Here is a 17,714-nt window from a genome sequence, read left to right on the forward strand (position 1 = left end):
GGGCTGTGGTGAGGATTAAACAAAACAAGATATGCAAAGTGCTTAGCAGGGTGCCTGGCTCCTAATCAGTGCTCCGGGAGTGATGGTTGTAAGTTATTCCTGCCCAAGGCCATGTGACCAAGCACATCAGGGCTCCCGCTGCTTCAAGAAAGAGGATACAGATGGAATCAGATCACAGCCGAGCCATTTGTTTCTTCTGTAATTAGGACTGTAGTTTTTCTTGTCTTTATGGATCCCCCAAACCTCTACACCAAACTCCTCCACAAGGCAAAATCTCCTTCTAGGAGAGACTCAAAAAAAAAAAAAAAAAAAAAAAAACAGCCGGTGGTTTTACTATAATGGCCTCTCTGTCCTGCAAATGAGTCAGAACTGAGTTTTGGAGCCAGCTCTCTGGTTTCTGCTCCCTATCCTGTGCTGCATCCTCCCGCCCCCCCCCCCCCCCCCCGCCCAAGTAGCAACTGCAAGGCTCTGACCACAGCAGCAGGCTCTGACGCCGCAAAGGCAGATCTTTAACGGGAAGTCTTGGGGGGAACATTTCCTCCCAAGAACTACAAGCATCTGGGCCTGGGACACTTCTCTCCATCTCAGATCGCCCAGAATTTGAAAGAAAGAGAGAGAGAGCCCCAAGAGGGCTTGGGGGGTGGGGAGAGGCGCGGAGGGAGTACTCTAGGGCAGAAAGTTTGTGCACCAGCTTCTAGGTTTCCATTCTGCCACTGGGCAAGTCTCTTTGGTGGCTCTTGGTAATCACTTGTAAAATATAAACAATATTAACTGTCTTTTCTACCTCAAGGTTGTTGTAAAGACCAGATGGAATGTTACTGATGAAATGTACTGGAAAACTAAAAGCCCCTTCACTTGGTAGGCAGCATGGAGGCGCTGAAGGGACTTAACGTCAAAAGCCCCAGCTCTAGCCTGCGGTTTCTTATCTGTAAAACCAGAGGGGCGGGTGGGATCAGCCCGCTAAAGACTGGAATCTCCGGGAAAATCCTCCTTAAATCCGCGTTCTGGTGCGTGCAGGAGGAAGCAGGGAAGGGAGGGGAAATCTCGTGGGCCGTTCAGCATCTCCCTCCCCTGCTCCCTGAGGAAACGAAGCCGCCACCTGACCGGAGCAGAGCACGGGGAGGGAGGGCACCGAGGCCTGCCAGGCGGTGGCGCCGGCGGGAGGCGCGGTCCGGCCGCCCCATTTGAGCCACGTGCGGTTGTTTCCGTGCCGGGGCGGTCACGTGAGCCGCGTCAGCTGACCGGTCACGGCAGAACCCGGCTCAGGCGCCCCGCAGCCCCTGCCTGGCTGCGCCCGGAGCGCGGGACCCTGCAGAGGGGTAAGAGCGTCCCCGCCCTCCCTTCCTCTGTCCCCGGCTCCCCGCCCCCGCCGCCTCGGCCTCAGCCCCGGCCCTTCGCCCATCCCTCCCCGCCCGGCCTGGCACCCCGGAAACCGTCGCGGGCAGGGCCGTGGCCGGGCTCAGCCCCGCGCTGCCCCCAGGCGGCCGGGAGGGGATGGCGCTGGGGAGCAAGGGGCGGGAAGTCGCTCCTACCCATGGGGCCGACGGCTGGTCCCCGCCCCCAAGCCCCGACATGGAGGAGCTGCTCCAGAGCGTGGAGAGGGACCTGAACATCGATGCCCGGCAGCTGGCTCCGGCCCCGGGGGGCCCCCACGTGGTGGCCCTAGTGCCCGCGCGCTGGCTGGCCAGCCTCCGCGAGCGCCGGCTGCCCCCCGGACCCTGCCCCCGGGCAGAGGGCCTGAGCGAGGCGGAAGTGAGGACTCTTCTGCAGCGCTCCGTGCAGAAGCTGCCCGCCGGCTGGACGCGCGTGGAGGTGCACGGGCTGCGGAAACGGAGGCTGTCCTACCCCCTGGGCGGCGGCTTGCCCTCTGAGGAAGGGTCCAGCAGCCCTGAGACCCTCACTCGCTTCATGCAGGATGTGGCTGCCCAGAATTATCGCAACCTGTGGCGTCATGCTTACCGCACTTACGGGCAGCCCTATAGTCACAGCCCTGCCCCTTCAGCTGTCCCTGCGCTGGACTTAGTACGACAGGCTCTGCAGAGGGTCTATGGTTGTTCCTTCCTGTTGGTGGGTGAATTTACCCAATGCCCATCATCCGCAAGAGATGGTCCCTGTCCCCCTCGGGGCAGCCTGGCCTGTCCCAGTCTTTTGCGAGCTGAGGCCCTGCTGGAGTCTCCAGAGATGCTCTACGTGGTGCACCCGTACGTGCAGTTCTCCCTGCATGATGTGGTCACCTTCAGCCCTGCCAAGCTGACCAACAGCCAAGCTAAGGTGCTCTTCATTCTCTTCCGTGTGCTGAGGGCTATGGATGCCTGTCACCGCCAGGGACTGGCCTGCGGGGCGCTAACTTTGCACCACATCGCCCTAGACGAGAAGCTTTGCAGTGAGCTTCGGCTGGACCTGAGTGCTTATGAGAGGCCCCAGGAGGATGAGAATGAGGAGACCCCTGTGGCAAGGGATGGGCCAGGCATTGCACCTGGGGAGGAGGGAGGAGGGGGACCTGGGTGTCCCACCTGCCAGGAGGAACTTCAGGGCCTTGTGCTAGATTGGGTCCATGGCCGCATCAGCAACTTCCACTACCTCATGCAGCTAAATAGGTTGGCAGGTCGGCGGCAGGGGGATCCCAACTACCATCCAGTGCTACCCTGGGTGGTGGACTTCACCACACCCCATGGGCGCTTTCGAGACCTACGCAAGTCCAAATTCCGCCTCAACAAGGGGGATAAACAGCTGGACTTCACATATGAGATGACGCGGCAGGCGTTTGTAGCCGGTGGTGCGGGTGGTGGGGAGCCCCCTCATGTTCCTCACCACATCTCAGATGTGCTCTCCGACATCACGTATTACGTGTACAAGGCTCGGCGGACACCCCGATTGGTGCTCTGTGGACATGTGCGTGCACAATGGGAGCCCCACGAGTATCCCGCCAGCATGGAGCGCATGCAGAGCTGGACACCTGACGAGTGCATTCCTGAGTTCTACACCGATCCCTCCATCTTCTCCTCCATCCACCCCGACATGCCTGACCTGGATGTGCCAGCCTGGTGCGGCTCCAGCCAGGAGTTCGTGTCCGCCCACCGGGCGCTGTTGGAGAGCCGAGAGGTGTCCCAGGACCTGCACCATTGGATTGACCTCACATTTGGCTACAAACTCCAGGGCAAGGAAGCTGTGAAAGAGAAGAATGTGTGTCTGCACCTGGTAGATGCTCACACGCACCTGACCAGCTATGGCGTGGTGCAGCTCTTCGATCAGCCGCACCCCCAACGCCTGGCTGGGGCTCCTGCCCTTGCCCCTGAGCCCCCACTCATCCCCAGAGTGCTGTTCCAGACCATCCAGGAGAGCATAGGCCGGGAGGACTTACCTGGACAGCTTACGAATGGGGTGGGCAGGCTGGTTTTGGAGGCCACTCCCTGTGAGGCTGGCTGGGTCAGAGACCGGCCTGTGGCAGGGGAAGATGACTTGGAACAGGCCACAGAAGCTCTGGATTCCATCTCCCTCACGGGGAAAGCGGGTGACCAGCCAGCTTCCTCCTCATCTGCCTCCAGTCAAGCGCCCCCGGGCCTCCTGTCTTTCTCAGTGGCCTCGGCCTCTCGACCAGGCCGCAGGAGCAAACCTGCTGGGGCAGACCCTGGGGAAGGTGAGGAGGGGAAGATTCTTCTTCCCGAGGGCTTCAATCCTGTGCAGGCTCTGGAAGGGCTAGAGAAACTGGGCAACTTCCTGACCAAAGGCCTAGGGAGCCAGTTAGAGGTGTCTGAGCAGCCCCAGGTCCAGCCAGCCGTGCAGCTGCGGGAACTCTTCCATCGGGACATGCAGGCGCTGGGGGTTCTGTTGGCCGAGATGGTGTTTGCCACCAGGGTCCGAACACTGCAGCCTGATGCACCCTTGTGGGTACGCTTTGAGGCTGTTCGGGGGCTCTGCCTACGCTACCCCAAGGAGGTCCCCGTGTCTCTGCAGCCCGTGCTGGATATACTCCTGCAGCTAAGTGGACCTGAAGGCCCTGTGGTCGCAGGGAGGGGCAAGCTGGCCCCCCTCTTTGAGTATAGGCCCGTCTCCCAGGGATTGCCCCCACCCTGCCCGGCCCAGCTCCTCAGCCCCTTCAGCTCTGTGGTGCCCTTCCCCCTGTACTTCCCGGCGCTACACAAGTTCATCCTCCTGTATCAGGCAAGACGTGTGGAGGACGAGGCCCAGGGGCGGGAGCTGGTGTTTGCTTTGTGGCAGCAACTGGGTGCAGTGCTGGGTGACATCACCCCGGAGGGCTTGGAGATCCTGCTGCCCTTCGTGCTGTCACTCATGTCTGAGGAACACACGGCCGTGTACACAGCCTGGTACCTATTTGAACCTGTTGCTAAGGCCCTGGGCCCCAAAAATGCTAATAAGTACCTCCTGAAGCCTCTCATTGGTGCCTACGAGAGCCCCTGCAGGTTGCACGGCCGCTTCTACTTGTACACGGACTGCTTTGTGGCCCAGCTGATGGTGCGGCTGGGCCTGCAGGCCTTTCTCATCCACCTGCTGCCCCACGTCCTGCAGGTGCTGGCTGGCGTGGAGGCCTCCCAGGAGGAAAGCAAGGGCCTGGCGGGTGCCCCCGAGGATGAGGAGAGTGAGCTCCCAGGGGCCAGGCCCAACTCCTGTGCTTTCAGGGAGGAGATTCAGATGGATGGTGAACCTGCTGCCTCCTCGGGCCTGGGGCTCCCAGACTACACGTCTGGTGTCAGCTTCCACGACCAGGCCTACCTCCCTGAGACCGAGGACTTCCAAGCTGGGCTCTACGTGGCTGAGTCCCCACAGCCCCAGGAAGCTGAGTCCGTGAGCCTAGGTCGGCTGAGTGACAAGAGCAGCACCAGCGAGACCTCCCTGGGCGAGGAGCGGGCTGCAGATGAGGGCGGTGCTCCTGTGGACAAGAGCAGCCTCAGGTCAGGCGACAGCAGCCAGGACTTGAAGCAAAGCGAGGGCTCAGAGGAGGAAGAGGAGGAGGAGGAAGGCTGTGTGGTGTTGGAGGAGGAGGAGGGAGACGGGGACCAAGACGAGATCACCAGGGCATCTGAGCTCACTCTCTCCGACACTGTGCTGTCCATGGATACGGTTGTGGCCCAAGGTGGCGAGACAGATGGGGAGGAAGAGGAGGGGCCGCTGACTGAGCAGTCGGAAGGCAAAGAACAGAAGATCCTCCTTGGTGAGTTCTCAGGCCTTAAGGTCTTGGTCAAACAGTCCTCTGGTTGGTTATGTATGTGTGTAATCTTTACACCCAACATGGGGCTCAAACTCATGACCCTGAGATCAAGAGTCCCGTGTTCTTCTGACTGAGCCAGCCAGGCACCCTGTGGTGTTTTTTTTTTTTTTTTTATTCCAGTACATTTAACATGCGGTGTTTTATTAGTTTCACATGTATTATATAGTGATCCAACAATTCTGTACATTACTCTGTGCTCATCACGGCAAGTGTACGCTTAATCCCCACCACCTATTTCCCCCATCCCCCCACCCTCTTCCCCTCTGGTCACCATCAATTTGTTCTCTAGAGTTAAGTCTGTTTTTTGGTTTGTCTCTCTCTCTTGCTTCTTTGCTCTTTTTTTTTTTTTAAGATTTATTTATTTGAGAGAGAGCACGCACAAGCATGCACACATGGTGGGAAGGGGCCGAGGGAGAGGGAGAGAGTATCTCAAGCAGACTCTGCACTGAGCACCGAGCCTGACGCAGGGCTCGGTCTCACGACCCTGAGATCATGACCTGAGCCAAAACCAAGAGTCGGACACTTAACCAACTGTGCCACCCAGGCACGCCATGCTCTTTTGTTTTGTTTCTTAAATTCCACATATGAGTGAAATCATAAGGGATTTGTCTCTCTCTGGCTGACTTATTTTGCTTAGCATTATACTCTAGGTCCATTCATGTTGTTGCAAATGGCAAGATACGATTCCTTTTTATGGCTGAATAATATTCCATTGTGTATATATTACATCCTTTTTTTAAGATTTTTTTTTTTATTTGTCGGAGAGAGAGCACAAGCAGAGGGAGCGGCAGGCAGAGGGAGAGGGAGAAGCAGGCTCCCCGCTGAGCAAGGAGCCCAATACAGGACTCGATCCCAGGACCCTGGGATCATGACCTGAGCCAAAGGCAGACGCTTAACCTACTGAGCCACCCAGGCATCCCTGTACTACATCTTTTTTATCCATTCATCTATCAGTGGACACTTGGGCTGCTTCCATAGTTTGGCTGTTGGAAATAATGCTGCAAAAACATAGGGGTGCATGTATCCCTTTGAATTAGTGTTTTTGTATTTTGGTGGTAAATGCCAGTAGTGCAATTATTGGATCATAGGGTAGTTCTATTTTTAACTTTTTAAAAAATTTTTATTAATTTATTTTTTTAAAATTTTATTAATTTATTTGACAGACAAGAGACATAGCGAGAGAGGGAACACAAGCAGGGGGAGTGGGAGAGGGAGAAGCAGGCTTCCCGTCGAGCAGGGAGCCTGATGCGGGGCTCGATCCCAGGACCCTGGGATCATGACCTGAGCCAAAGGCGGACGCTTAACGACTGAGCCACCCAGGCACCCCTTTAACTTTTTTTTTAAAGATTTTATTTATTTACTAGAGAGAGAGAGAAAATGAGTGGGGGGAGGGAGGGGGAGAGGGAGAAGCAGACTCCCTGCTGAGCAGGGAGCCTGATGCGGGGCTTGATCCTAGGACCCCAAGATCATGACCTGAGCCGAAGGCTGACATTCAACCAACTGAGCCACCCAGGCACCTCCCTATTTTTAATTTTTGAGGAACCTCCCAACTGTCTTCTACAGTGGCTGCAGCAGTTTGCATTCCCACCATCAGTGCACAAGGGTTCCTTTTTCTCCTCATCTTCACCAACACTTGTTTCTTGTGTTGTTGATTTTAGCCATTCTGACAGGTGTGAGATGATATTGTAGTTTTAATTTACATTTCCCTGATGATGAGTGATGTTGAGCATCTTTTCATGTGTCTGTTGGCCATCTGTATGTCTTCTTTGGAGAAATGTCTGTTCATGTCTTCTGTCCATTTTTTAATTGGATTATTTGTGTTTTGGGTGTTGACTTACTGTAGCAGTTCTTAATATATTTTGGATACTAAGCCTTTATCAGATATGTCATTTAAAGATATGATCTCCCATTCTTTAGGTTGTCTTTTAGTTTTGTTGATTGTTTCCTTTGCTGTGCAGAAGCTTTTTATTTTGATGTAGTCCCAGTAGTTTATTTTTGCTTTTATTTCCCTTGCCTCAGGAGACCTATCTAGAAAGATGTTGCTACTGCTGATGTCAGAGAAATTATTGCCTGTGCTGTCTTCTAGGATTTTTATGGTTTCAGGTCTCATATTTAGGTCTTTAATCCATATTGAGTTTATTTTTAATTTTTTCTCAATATTTTGAGTTTGTTTTTGTGTATGGTGTAAGAAAGTGGGCCAGTTTGATTTTTTTTTTTTTTTTTTTTTTTTTAAGCAGGCTCCACTCTAGGTGGAGCCCAATGTGGGGCTTGAACTCAAGACCCTGAGATCAAGACCTGAGCTGAAATCAAGAATAGGGTGCAAGACCGACTGAGCCACCCAAGCCCCCCAGTTTGATTCTTTTGCATGTAGCTGTCCAGTTTTTCGCCATTTGACGAAGAGACTTTTTTCCTGTTGTATAGTCTTTCTTTTCTTCCTTTGCTTAAGATCAGTTGACCATATAATTGTAGGTTTATTTCTGGTTTTTCTATTTTGTTCCCTTGATCTGTGTGTCTTTTTTTGTGCCAGTATCGTACTGTTATGATTGCTACAGCTTTGTAATATAACTTGCAGTCTGGAATTGTGATGCCTCCAGCTTTTCTTTTTGAAGATTGCTTTGGCTATTCGGGGTTCTTTATGGTTCCATAATAATTTTAGGATTGTTTGTTCTAGTTCTGCGAAAAATGCTGTTGGTATTTTGGTAGGGATTGCATTAAATTTGTAGAGTGCTTTGGGTGGTTTAGACATTTTAACAATATCCGTTCTTCCAATCCATGAACATGGAATGCTTTTCCATTTCTTTGTGTTGTCTTCAATTTCTTTCATCAGTGTTTTATATTTTTCAAAGTATAGGTGTTCTGCCTCTTTGGTTAAATTTATTCCTAGGCCTTTTGTTATTTTTGGTGCGATTATAAATGGGAGTGTTTTCTTAATTTCACTTTCTGTTGCTTTATTATTAGCGTATAGAAGTGCAACAGATTTCTGTACATTGATTTTGCATCCTGTGACTTTACTGAACTCATTTATCAGGGCTAGTACTTTTTTGGTGGAGTCTTCATGGTTTTCTTTTCTCTTCTTTTTTTTTTTTTTTTAAAGATTTTATTTATTTATTTGACAGAGAGAGAGAGAGTGAGAGCAGGAACACAAGCAGAGGGAGTGGGAGAGGGAGAAGCAGGCTCCCCACAGAGCAGGGAGCCCGATGTGGGACTCGATCACAGGACCCTAGGACCATGACCTGAGCCGAAGGCAGACGCTTAACAACTGAGCCACCCAGCCACCCCTGGTTTTCTGTATATAGTATCATGTCATCTACAAATAGTGAAAGTTTTACTTCTTCTTTTACTTCTTCCTTACCATTTTTTTTAAAATTTCTTTTTGTCTAATTGCTGTGGTTCGGATTTCCCAGTGGTGAGACGGGACATCTTTGTCTTATTCCTGACCTTAGGGGAAAAGCTCCTAGTTTTTCCCCATTGAGGATGATATTTGCTGTGGGTTTTTCATATAAGGCCTTTATTATGTTGAGGTATGTTCCCTCTAAACCTACTTTGTTGAGGGTTTTTATCGTGAGCGGATGTTGTACTTTGTCAAATGCTTTTTCTGCATCTGTTGAAATGATCATGTTTTTCTTTTTTTCCTTTCATTTTTTAAAAAGATTTTATTGATTTATTTGACAGAGAGAGAGAGTACAAGCAAGGGGAGCTGCAGGGAGAGGGAGAAGCAGGCTCTCCGCTAAGCAGGGAGCGAGATGTGGGACTTGATCCCAGGACCCTGGGATCATGACCTGAGCCAAAGGCAGACGCTTAATGACTGAGCCACCCAGGTGCCCGGTCATATGGTTTTCATCCTTTCTCTTGTTGATGTGATGTATCATGTTGGTTGATTTGCAAATATTGAACCATCCTTGCATCCCAGGAATAAATCCCACTTGATCGTTGTGAATAATTTTCTTAATGTGTTGTTGGATTCGGTTTGCTAGTATTTTTTTTTTAAAGATTTTATTTATTTATTTGACAGAGAGTGAGAGAGCACAAGCAGGGGAAGCAGCAGGCAGAGGGAGAGGGAGCAGCAGGCAGAGGGAGAGGGAGAAGCAGGCTCCCTGCTGAACAAAGAGCCCTATGCGGGGCTTGATTCCAAGACCCTGGGATCATGACCTGAACTGAAGGCAGCCACTTAACCGACTGAGCCACCCAGGCGCCCCTCGGTGTGCTAGTATTTTGTTGAGGATTTCTGTATCTATAGTCATCAGAGATAATGGCCTCTAGTTCTCTTAGTGTCTTTATCTAGTTTTGGTATTAAGATAATACTGCTTCATAGAATGAATTTGGAAATTTTCCTTCCTCTTCTATTTTTTAGAATAGTTTGAGAAAAATAGGTATTAACTTTTCTTCACTCTGGTTTTCATTCAACATTTCTGAGTACCTAGTCTGTGCCAAGGAGGGGATTAAGCAGATTCACACACAGCACAGGTGTGGGCCCGCCTTCCTGGAGCTCACCTCTAGCAGAGGGGGTGCCACATTGTAGACAGTCTTAGAGTAAAGTAAGGCTGTAAAGAACAGGGCTAGGTGCTACAAGGGAATATAAATAGGGCTCAGATCTAGTTTTCAGGGGTCAGAGAAGGCTTCCATGAAAGTAGAGCCAGGGGCACCTGGGTGGCTCAGTCGGTTAAGCATCTGCCTTTGGCTCAGGTCATGATCTCAGGGTCCTGGGATTGAGCCCCATGTTGGGCTCCCTGCTCAGCGTATGGGCCACCATCGAAGTCTGCTTCTCCCTCTCTCTCTGCCCCTCCCCCCCAACCTGTGCTCTCTAGCTCTCTCTCTATCAAATAAATAAATAAAATCTTTAGGAGAAAAAAAAAAAAGTAGAGACGGTTGAGGTCCAATGAATAGGAGATAGCAAGGCAAAAATGGTAGGGCCTGCAGTGGGAAGAGCATACCGGGCAGGCTCTATGACTGTCTATGGTCCCATTAAAGAATCAATGAAAGGCTAGCATGGTTAGACAGGGAGAGTGGAGGGAAGAAGAGGGAGCAAAAGCCACAGGGGGAGGGAGCTGGGCCTGGCCAGGCTTCATTTGGTAGCTTAAGAAGATTCACTGAAAGGATAACTTCCCTGGAAGTTGTGCCTGAGGAGAGGGTCCTGGAGCAGCCCCGAAGCCAGGGTCACGTGGGGCAGTCCCAAAGCCACAAGCTACCTCTGCCACTGTGGAATAAAGGGTGGTGGTGTGGGGCACCCAGCATCTGCTGGGCTCCTGGGCAGGTTTGCAGCCAGGATTGGCTAGATGGGGTGCCTGGGGTGGGGTGGGAGGAGTGGCAAGCCACTCCGTTATCTCATGAGCTCAGGGCCTGCTCATGCCTTGCAGATACGGCCTGCAAGATGGTCCGCTGGCTCTCTGCCAAGCTTGGCCCCACGGTGGCCTCTCGCTACGTGGCCCGGAACCTGCTCCGCTTGCTGACATCTTGTTATGTTGGTAAGGCCTGTGGTCGGTGCTGGAGATGGGGCTTCATCTCAGACCCTCTGTCCATCTTCAGCCCCCTGTAGGGGATCCTTCCCACTTCCACGTCCCTGCCAGGTCCTGGGTCCCCGTCTGTAAGCTACTTCCTCCCTTGGGTAGGGCATGGGGTGGGCCCCACGCTAGAGTGAGCAGGAGTGGCTACCGTGGTTCCCAGAAGACCGACCTCCCCCCTGCCTGCTGCGAGCTACTCAAGGCTGCCGGTTCTTCCTTGGCAGGGCCCACTCGGCAGCAATTCACAGTGAGCAGCGGTGAGAGCCCCCCGCTGAGTGCTGGCAACATCTACCAGAAGAGGCCGGTACTGGGTGATGTGGTGTCAGGACCCGTGCTCAGCTGCCTCCTGCACATCGCCCACCTGTACGGGGAGCCTGTCCTCACCTACCAGTACCTGCCCTACATTAGCTACCTGGTCAGTCGCTGACTTGGCAGCCTCAGGGGAGGCCAGGGGGCTTGAGGGCAGACCTGGGCAATCTGGGGGCTCCGGGGGGGTCCTTGGGCAGCCTGGCCCTCATCTACTCTGTGGCCCTAGGTGGCCCCAGGTAGCACCTCAGGCCCCAGTCGACTGAACAGCCGTAAGGAGGCAGGCCTGCTGGCAGCGGTGACTCTGGCCCAGAAGATCATTGTGTACCTCTCGGACACCACCCTCATGGACATCCTGCCCCGAATCAGCCACGAGGTCTTACTCCCCGTGCTCAGCTTTCTCACGTCCCTCGTCACTGGGTAGGCTGCTGCCGTTCCCCTGTGCAGGGAGTAGCCCGGCTGAGGGGGCTACCCGGGAGGGGCTGGGAAGCCTGGGAGTGAGACTGGACTGGGTGTCAGGAGTCCTGGTTCTGATCCAGCTGTGCAATCCTGAGCAAGCCGCACCTTCTTTCTGTGCCTCAGTTTCCTTATCTGGTTTGGACCAGTTGGTCTTGTAGATTCTGTGCAAGTCCTGCGGAGTGAGGAGTGGGGGGCGCTGGAGCTCATGTACTCTCTTTCCAGGTTCCCGAGTGGGGCCCAGGCCCGGACCGTCCTGTGTGTGAAAACCATCAGCCTAATCGCCCTCATATGCCTGCGCATCGGACAGGAGATGGTCCAGCAGCACCTGAGCGAGCCCGTGGCCACCTTCTTCCAAGTCTTCTCTCAGCTGCACGAGCTTCGGCAGCAGGTAGGCAGACCTACTTCCCTTACCTGGCTGGGTTGGGCTGGCCAGGGGGCCGTGAACTTGGCTGACTCCCCGGGCTGCCCTGCCCACAGGATCTGAAGCTGGATCCCGCGGGCCATATCGAGGGCCAGCTGCCAGAGGTGGCCTTCTCCGATGGGCAGCGGCGGCTAGTGGACCCCAACCTGCTGGACGAGCTGCAGAAGGTGTTCACCTTGGAGATGGCGTACACAATCTACGTGCCCTTCTCCTGCCTGTTGGGTACTGCCCCACCACATTCCCTTGCAAAGCCTTTGGGGCTCTGTCTCTTCCCCCGGGAGGGCTCCGTGCTCCCCTTGCCCCCAGAGTCCATAGTGGGTATTCAGCACGGTGTTCTGCATCAGAGCAAAGGGATTTGGCCTCAGACCTCGGAGTCCCAAGGTGACATAGAAACAGGGACTGAGCATTAGCCAGCAGGGAGGCCCGGGGGCTGGTCTAGAGTATCCCTGGGGAAGGCAGGGCCATCACGCTGATGTATGGACCTCTCCAGGAGCTTCTGAGAGGAATACGTGGCCCGCCGTCTGTGTATCCTCCCGTGCGGGCCCGGCACCGCTGAGCAGTTCTGTGTGTTGGCTCCCTCAATAGGATGAGCAGCCCTGTGTGGTTAGATATGCTCTCGTCCCTCCACCGAAACCTGGGTCCTGGGAGGGAGAGGACAGCGGCTCTCTTTCTCACCATTCTGTTTCCGACGCGCCGCATGGCGCCCAGGACATGTAGAGGACGCTCATGTGAATGAATCCACGTTTTTCTGGGGAAGAAACAGGCTCAGAGACGAAGAGTTCCTTGCCCAGAGTTGCACAGCCAGTACCTGCCCTGTCTTCTGTGGTTCCCAAGCCTTGGCTGGGTGGTGGCAGCTGCCTGCCATCTTCCCTAACCGTAGGACCACTCCCACTCCCATCCAGGTGACATCATCAGGAAAATCATCCCCAACCACGAGCTGGTCGGGGAGCTGGCGGGGCTGTATTTGGAGAGCATCAGTCCAAGCAGCCGTAGCCCCGCCAGCGTGGAGCCCCCCGTGCCCAGCACCGGCCCCGAGTGGGACCCCCAGAGTGGGGGCTGCCCGCGGGATGACGGCCACTCGGGGACCTTTGGGAGCGTCCTGGTGGGGAACCGCATCCAGATTCCTGACGACTCTCAGCCCGAGAGCCCCGGCTTGCTGGGCCCCATCCCGGGGGCGGGCAGCGGGGGCCTCCGCAGCGAGGAGGACCACGCGCTGAAGCGGGAGCTGCCACGGAGCGCCCACGGGCTGAGCGGGAACTGGCTGGCGTACTGGCAGTACGAGATTGGCGTGAGCCAGCAGGATGCCCACTTCCACTTCCATCAGATCCGCCTGCAGAGCTTCCCGGGCCACTCGGGGGCCGTCAAGGGCGTGGCGCCCCTGAGCAGTGAGGACTTCTTCCTGAGCGGCAGCAAGGACCGCACGGTGCGCCTCTGGCCTCTCTACAACTCTGGGGACGGCACTGCTGAGACGGCCCCGCGCCTCGTCTATGCTCAGCACCGCAAGAGTGTCTTCTTCGTGGGCCAGCTCGAGGCCCCACAGTACGTGGTGAGCTGCGACGGGGCTGTGCACGTCTGGGACCCCTTCACAGGTGAGCGGGCCCAGGTGAGGCCTGTTCTCTTGCTGCCATCCTGTGCCCTGCCGGGCCTCTGGGTATGGGGACCCAGGGTTGGGCATTTGGGGTGTAATGGCATGCGGTGTGGGGCGACCCAGTGAGGCCGCACGGAGGAGCAGTTAGACCTGAGTTGGAATCCGTGAGCCCTGAGCTTGAATTGGTTCTGCCAGCTGGAGGCGTTCGTTTTCCCATCTGTAAAATGGGAATCAGACCAGGGTCAGAAGATGCACGTAGGAGTTTGGCTTAACATGTGGCATGTCATACAAGTTTGGCAAATGGTTGCTTGATTATTTTTTGGCATCCGGGCGGCGGAGAAATAAGGTTAATAAGGTTTTTAAAGGAGGAGGGGCTAGAGTAGCATTGAGGTAGACTGAGAAGAGTTAGCATTTGGTCAGGGTGCGTTGTGGGAAGAGAAGAGGTTGCTTTGGGGACCGGAGCCTGGCCTGGCCACGGAAGCAGGAAGGTGGGAGAGTCGAAAAACATCTTTAGCATTTTCTTAGGTCCTCTGGGATATGGGAGGCAGATCCAGGGTAGGTCAGGGAGATAGGAAGAGTTGGGGTGCTTCCATCAGCTACTGGGACCCCAGATGCACTGCGCCTTTCCTTCCCAGGGAAGACCCTTCGCGTGATGGAGCCGTGGGACAGCCGGGTGCCCCTGACTGCTGTGGCCGTCATGCCCGCCCCGCATACCAGCATCACCATGGCCAGCTCTGACTCGACCCTGCGCTTTGTGGACTGCAGGAAGCCTGGCCTGCAGGTCAGGGGCGTCCGGTTCCCTGAGCCCTGGCCTGGATGCCCGGCAGGGAGGAGAGACCCTGAAGAGAGAAGGCCAGGGTGGAGTTTAGGCCAGTCACCCACAGCAGCAAACCCTGGGGGGTGGGACTCTGATCTGAGATGACGGGGAGCCGTCCGCTTGATGGAGGGGGAGGGGAATAGAGGATCAGGCCCTTCAGCTGTGTGGGCTCGGGGGTGAACGGGAGCTCGGAGAGATGGTTGGGGTGGGTGGCAGCACTTTAGCTCATGTCCCTCTCTGCAGCATGAGTTCCGCCTCGGCGGCGGGCTGAACCCTGGGCTCGTCCGCTCCCTGGCCGTCAGCCCCAGTGGCCGTAGCGTGGTAGCTGGCTTCTCCTCGGGCTTCATGGTGCTCCTGGACACCCGTACTGGCCTGGTTCTGCGTGGCTGGCCGGCCCACGAGGGGGACATCCTGCAGATCAAGGTGACTGACTAGGTCCCCTTCCCTGCCTCACTCCGGGTCCTCTTAAGGCCCACCCGGGACAGGCTCCAGCTGAGATGATCTCCTTTGGACCTGCCCCAGGGCTGACGGGCAGAGAGGGTTAGGAGCCAGCTGCGCTGCAGGGGCCCAGGTGGCGGGCGGCCCGTGGGGGCGGGAAGCAGGGGGAGAGCTGACCCTGCTGCTCCCTGGGGATGCTCTAATGAGTAACCCTTGTCCATATTTGCCTTGCTTGGAGGATCAGGGGTCAGGCCCTGTCCGTGACCCAGTTCAGGTTAAATAAAGCTCAGCCGGGAGGCTGTTTACTGCCCCCAGACCGCGGAGCAGAGTCCATGCCGCATGCTGGGCTGCCCTGGTGGGGGCAGGGACATCCCGGCCTAGGGATCCTGCCCCTGCCCCCGCCCATTCTCAGTCACAGACCTCAGGGAACTGCCCAGGGAGGGACAGCAGGGGAGGAACAGGGCTCTTTGTGGGAGGATGTTTCCAGGCAGCGGCACTCCCTGTCCTGATCGCACCCAGGGGGCCTGCACTGCCGCTGCTAAGGGCAGCCTGCCCCCAACTCTGTCCAGGACCCCAGGGGACCCAGGGGCCCAGGTGGCTTTCACTTCGGACCTTCCAAGGATGCGTCAGGAGGGCTTTGGGGCAGCCTGGGTGTTAGTCCTGGCAGTGCCACTTACCGGCTGTGTGGCCTTGGTGGGATTACTTAACTTTTATGAGCCTCGGGTTCTTTCTCTGTAAAACGGGAACAACAGCAGCATTTACATCATCGAGTTGTCATGGAAATTAAATGTGGTCATACGGCATGCCTCACACAACGCCCAGGTGTAGTAACTGCTCAAGTTGCAGGGATGACTAGGTTAAAGACACTTTGTCACAGTCCCATTAACTCATATGATGTGGTGGGAGGGGGGGCAGCTGGTCACCTGCCCAGGATCCCCTATCTTCCTGGGAGATCCTGTGCGAGTAGTCGGAAGACCCTGGAGCTCGGGCACATGGTAGGGCCCAGGCCCTGCTGAGGCTCTCTTCTCTCCGAGCAGGCGGTGGAGGGCAGTGTCCTGGTCAGCTCCTCCTCTGACCACTCCTTGACCGTGTGGAAGGAGCTGGAACAGAAGCCCACACACCACTACAAGTCAGCATCTGACCCCATCCACACCTTCGACCTGTATGGCAGCGAGGTGGTCACTGGCACGGTGGCCAACAAGATCGGCGTCTGCTCCCTGCTTGAGCCGCCCTCCCAGGCCACCACCAAGCTCAGCTCCGAGAACTTCCGAGGCACGCTCACCAGCCTGGCCTTGCTGCCCACCAAACGCCACCTCCTGCTGGGCTCGGACAACGGGGTCATCCGCCTCCTGGCGTAGGCTGAGGCGGGGCTGGCCAACGAGGGTGGGCAGACATTCCCCCGGAGTCCATCCCTCACCCTTGTTTTCCCAGCAGCTCCCTCTTGGGCAAGCCTCAGGCCGCGCACCCCGAGTGCCCACGTGGCCTGCCAGCTACGGTGACGCAGGGGTCCAGGCTCCCGAACTGCCAGAGCCACCAGTGCTGCCAGGAGGGATCTCCTTCACGGCTTGGGGGAGATGCTGCCCCTAGTCAGCAGGAAGCGAGAGCGAGAGCGTGGGAAAGCATCGCCGTCCCTTCTCCCTAGCTCTGCCCTCTGGGTCCACATGGGGACAGGGAAGCTGTGAGAAGAGGAAGGGAGGCTGGCCCTGTGCAGCCAGTCTCCAGCCAAGGATGCCCCGCTCCTTGCCGAGCTCTCACAAGGCCAGGGCGGCTGCTCCAGTCCAGGACACCGATGGTGCTTGGACTCCAGCCCCTAATGAGGGCTGGCCGTGGTCCAGGAGTTAAGGGCCTTGGGCTGGGGTTTAAGTGTCCACCCAGCCATGCCTTGCCCAGCGTGGGACCAGTAGGGGAAGAAAGAGGGCAGGACCAGGGGAGGGAAAATGGACTGGGCCAGCTGGTTCCTGCCAGGAGTGACCCCATGCCTTGCCTGCCCACCCCTCACCACAGTGTTTGTGCCTTGAACTGAGGAGGCAGCCCCTGGGCCCAGTACCCTTGTGGTCCAACACCCTGAGAGAAGGGGTGAGAATGATCTCTGCATCTCAGGTCTCTCCCAGGGGATGGGAAGACCCAGGCATCCCGGGACCCTCACATTCTGGAGCAGAGATGAGGTCTGAGCCTGCGCCCCTACTGCCTCCTCATTATTTGCAATAGATGTAAATATGACCAATAAATCCTTCGGAAGAGCCATGGAACCGAGTGACGCTTTTCTTAGCGATGGCGTCAGGGTGGGGAAGAGTTGAGACGCAGCAGCTTCCAGGGCAGTGAGGAGAGGGTGAGAAGCAGGGCAGGAGGGTGGGAGACAGCCTGATCATTGCTCTTGGGTGCCACGGGCACAGGGCTTCTGGTGCACGCAGCCCCAGGCCAGTTTCCTGAACCCTCAGCCATGGGGGAAGGTAAGGAGGCATTGCTCCCGCCGGGAGGATGCTGGCTGGCGCTGTGGCCCTCTCTCCTCTCCCCACCCCTTCCAGATCCAGGCTAAAGGCAGCCAATCAGGATCCTGGGCTTGTAAGGCTTGGGGATGGGCATCTTATCTTGGGTTCCCCACATAGGCTCCTGCAGCTTCCCCTTCCTTCCCCTCAGGATGGGAGAGAGGAAAGGACATTGTAAGGGGGAAGCTGGATGTGACCCTGAACCCAGTTCTGTCCTTGGGCATGTCACATAGCCTCTCTGATCCCACTAAAGTGGGGATAACCCCGCCACCTCATGGGGTTGCTGGTAGGCCCTTGTCCTTCCTGGATCTGCCCTACAGATGAGGACATTCTCCTCAACTTTCCTGAACCTCCTTTCTCCAGGCTTGGGGGGGGGGGATCCAAATCCACAGGGGCTCCAGGTGGCTGTCTCAGGATTAGATACCCTGGTGGGAATGGGGCTTCCGGCCCCAATATCAATGTTTAACCGGATGT

At 55.8% G+C, this 17,714-nt stretch overlaps 1 protein-coding gene across 3 annotated transcripts; it reads left to right on the plus strand.

The window, feature by feature from the left end:
* Window positions 1–1,238: 1,238 nt before the first annotated feature.
* On the plus strand, window positions 1,239–17,269 carry WDR81 (WD repeat domain 81). 3 transcript variants are annotated; one of them, XM_032429059.1, is made up of 10 exons: window positions 1,239–5,170; window positions 10,582–10,689; window positions 10,950–11,140; window positions 11,261–11,451; window positions 11,713–11,878; window positions 11,968–12,133; window positions 12,814–13,500; window positions 14,135–14,280; window positions 14,560–14,739; window positions 15,792–17,269. In XM_032429059.1, the coding sequence occupies exons 1-10, from the start codon at window positions 1,495–1,497 to the stop codon at window positions 16,110–16,112; spliced, it is 5,832 nt and encodes a 1,943-aa protein (XP_032284950.1). In that variant the 5' UTR covers window positions 1,239–1,494; the 3' UTR covers window positions 16,113–17,269. The 3 variants fall into 3 exon arrangements, with proteins under 3 accessions (XP_032284950.1, XP_032284951.1, XP_032284952.1); XM_032429061.1 differs by having other exon boundaries at window positions 1,255–1,319; XM_032429060.1 differs by lacking the exons at window positions 14,135–14,280; window positions 14,560–14,739; window positions 15,792–17,269 and having other exon boundaries at window positions 11,968–12,078; window positions 12,814–13,283.
* The last annotated feature ends 445 nt before the right edge of the window (window positions 17,270–17,714 follow it).

Source organism: Phoca vitulina, unplaced genomic scaffold, assembly GCF_004348235.1.
Source record: "Phoca vitulina isolate PV1807 unplaced genomic scaffold, GSC_HSeal_1.0 scaffold40, whole genome shotgun sequence".
In the NCBI taxonomy this organism is placed as follows: domain Eukaryota; kingdom Metazoa; phylum Chordata; class Mammalia; order Carnivora; family Phocidae; genus Phoca; species Phoca vitulina.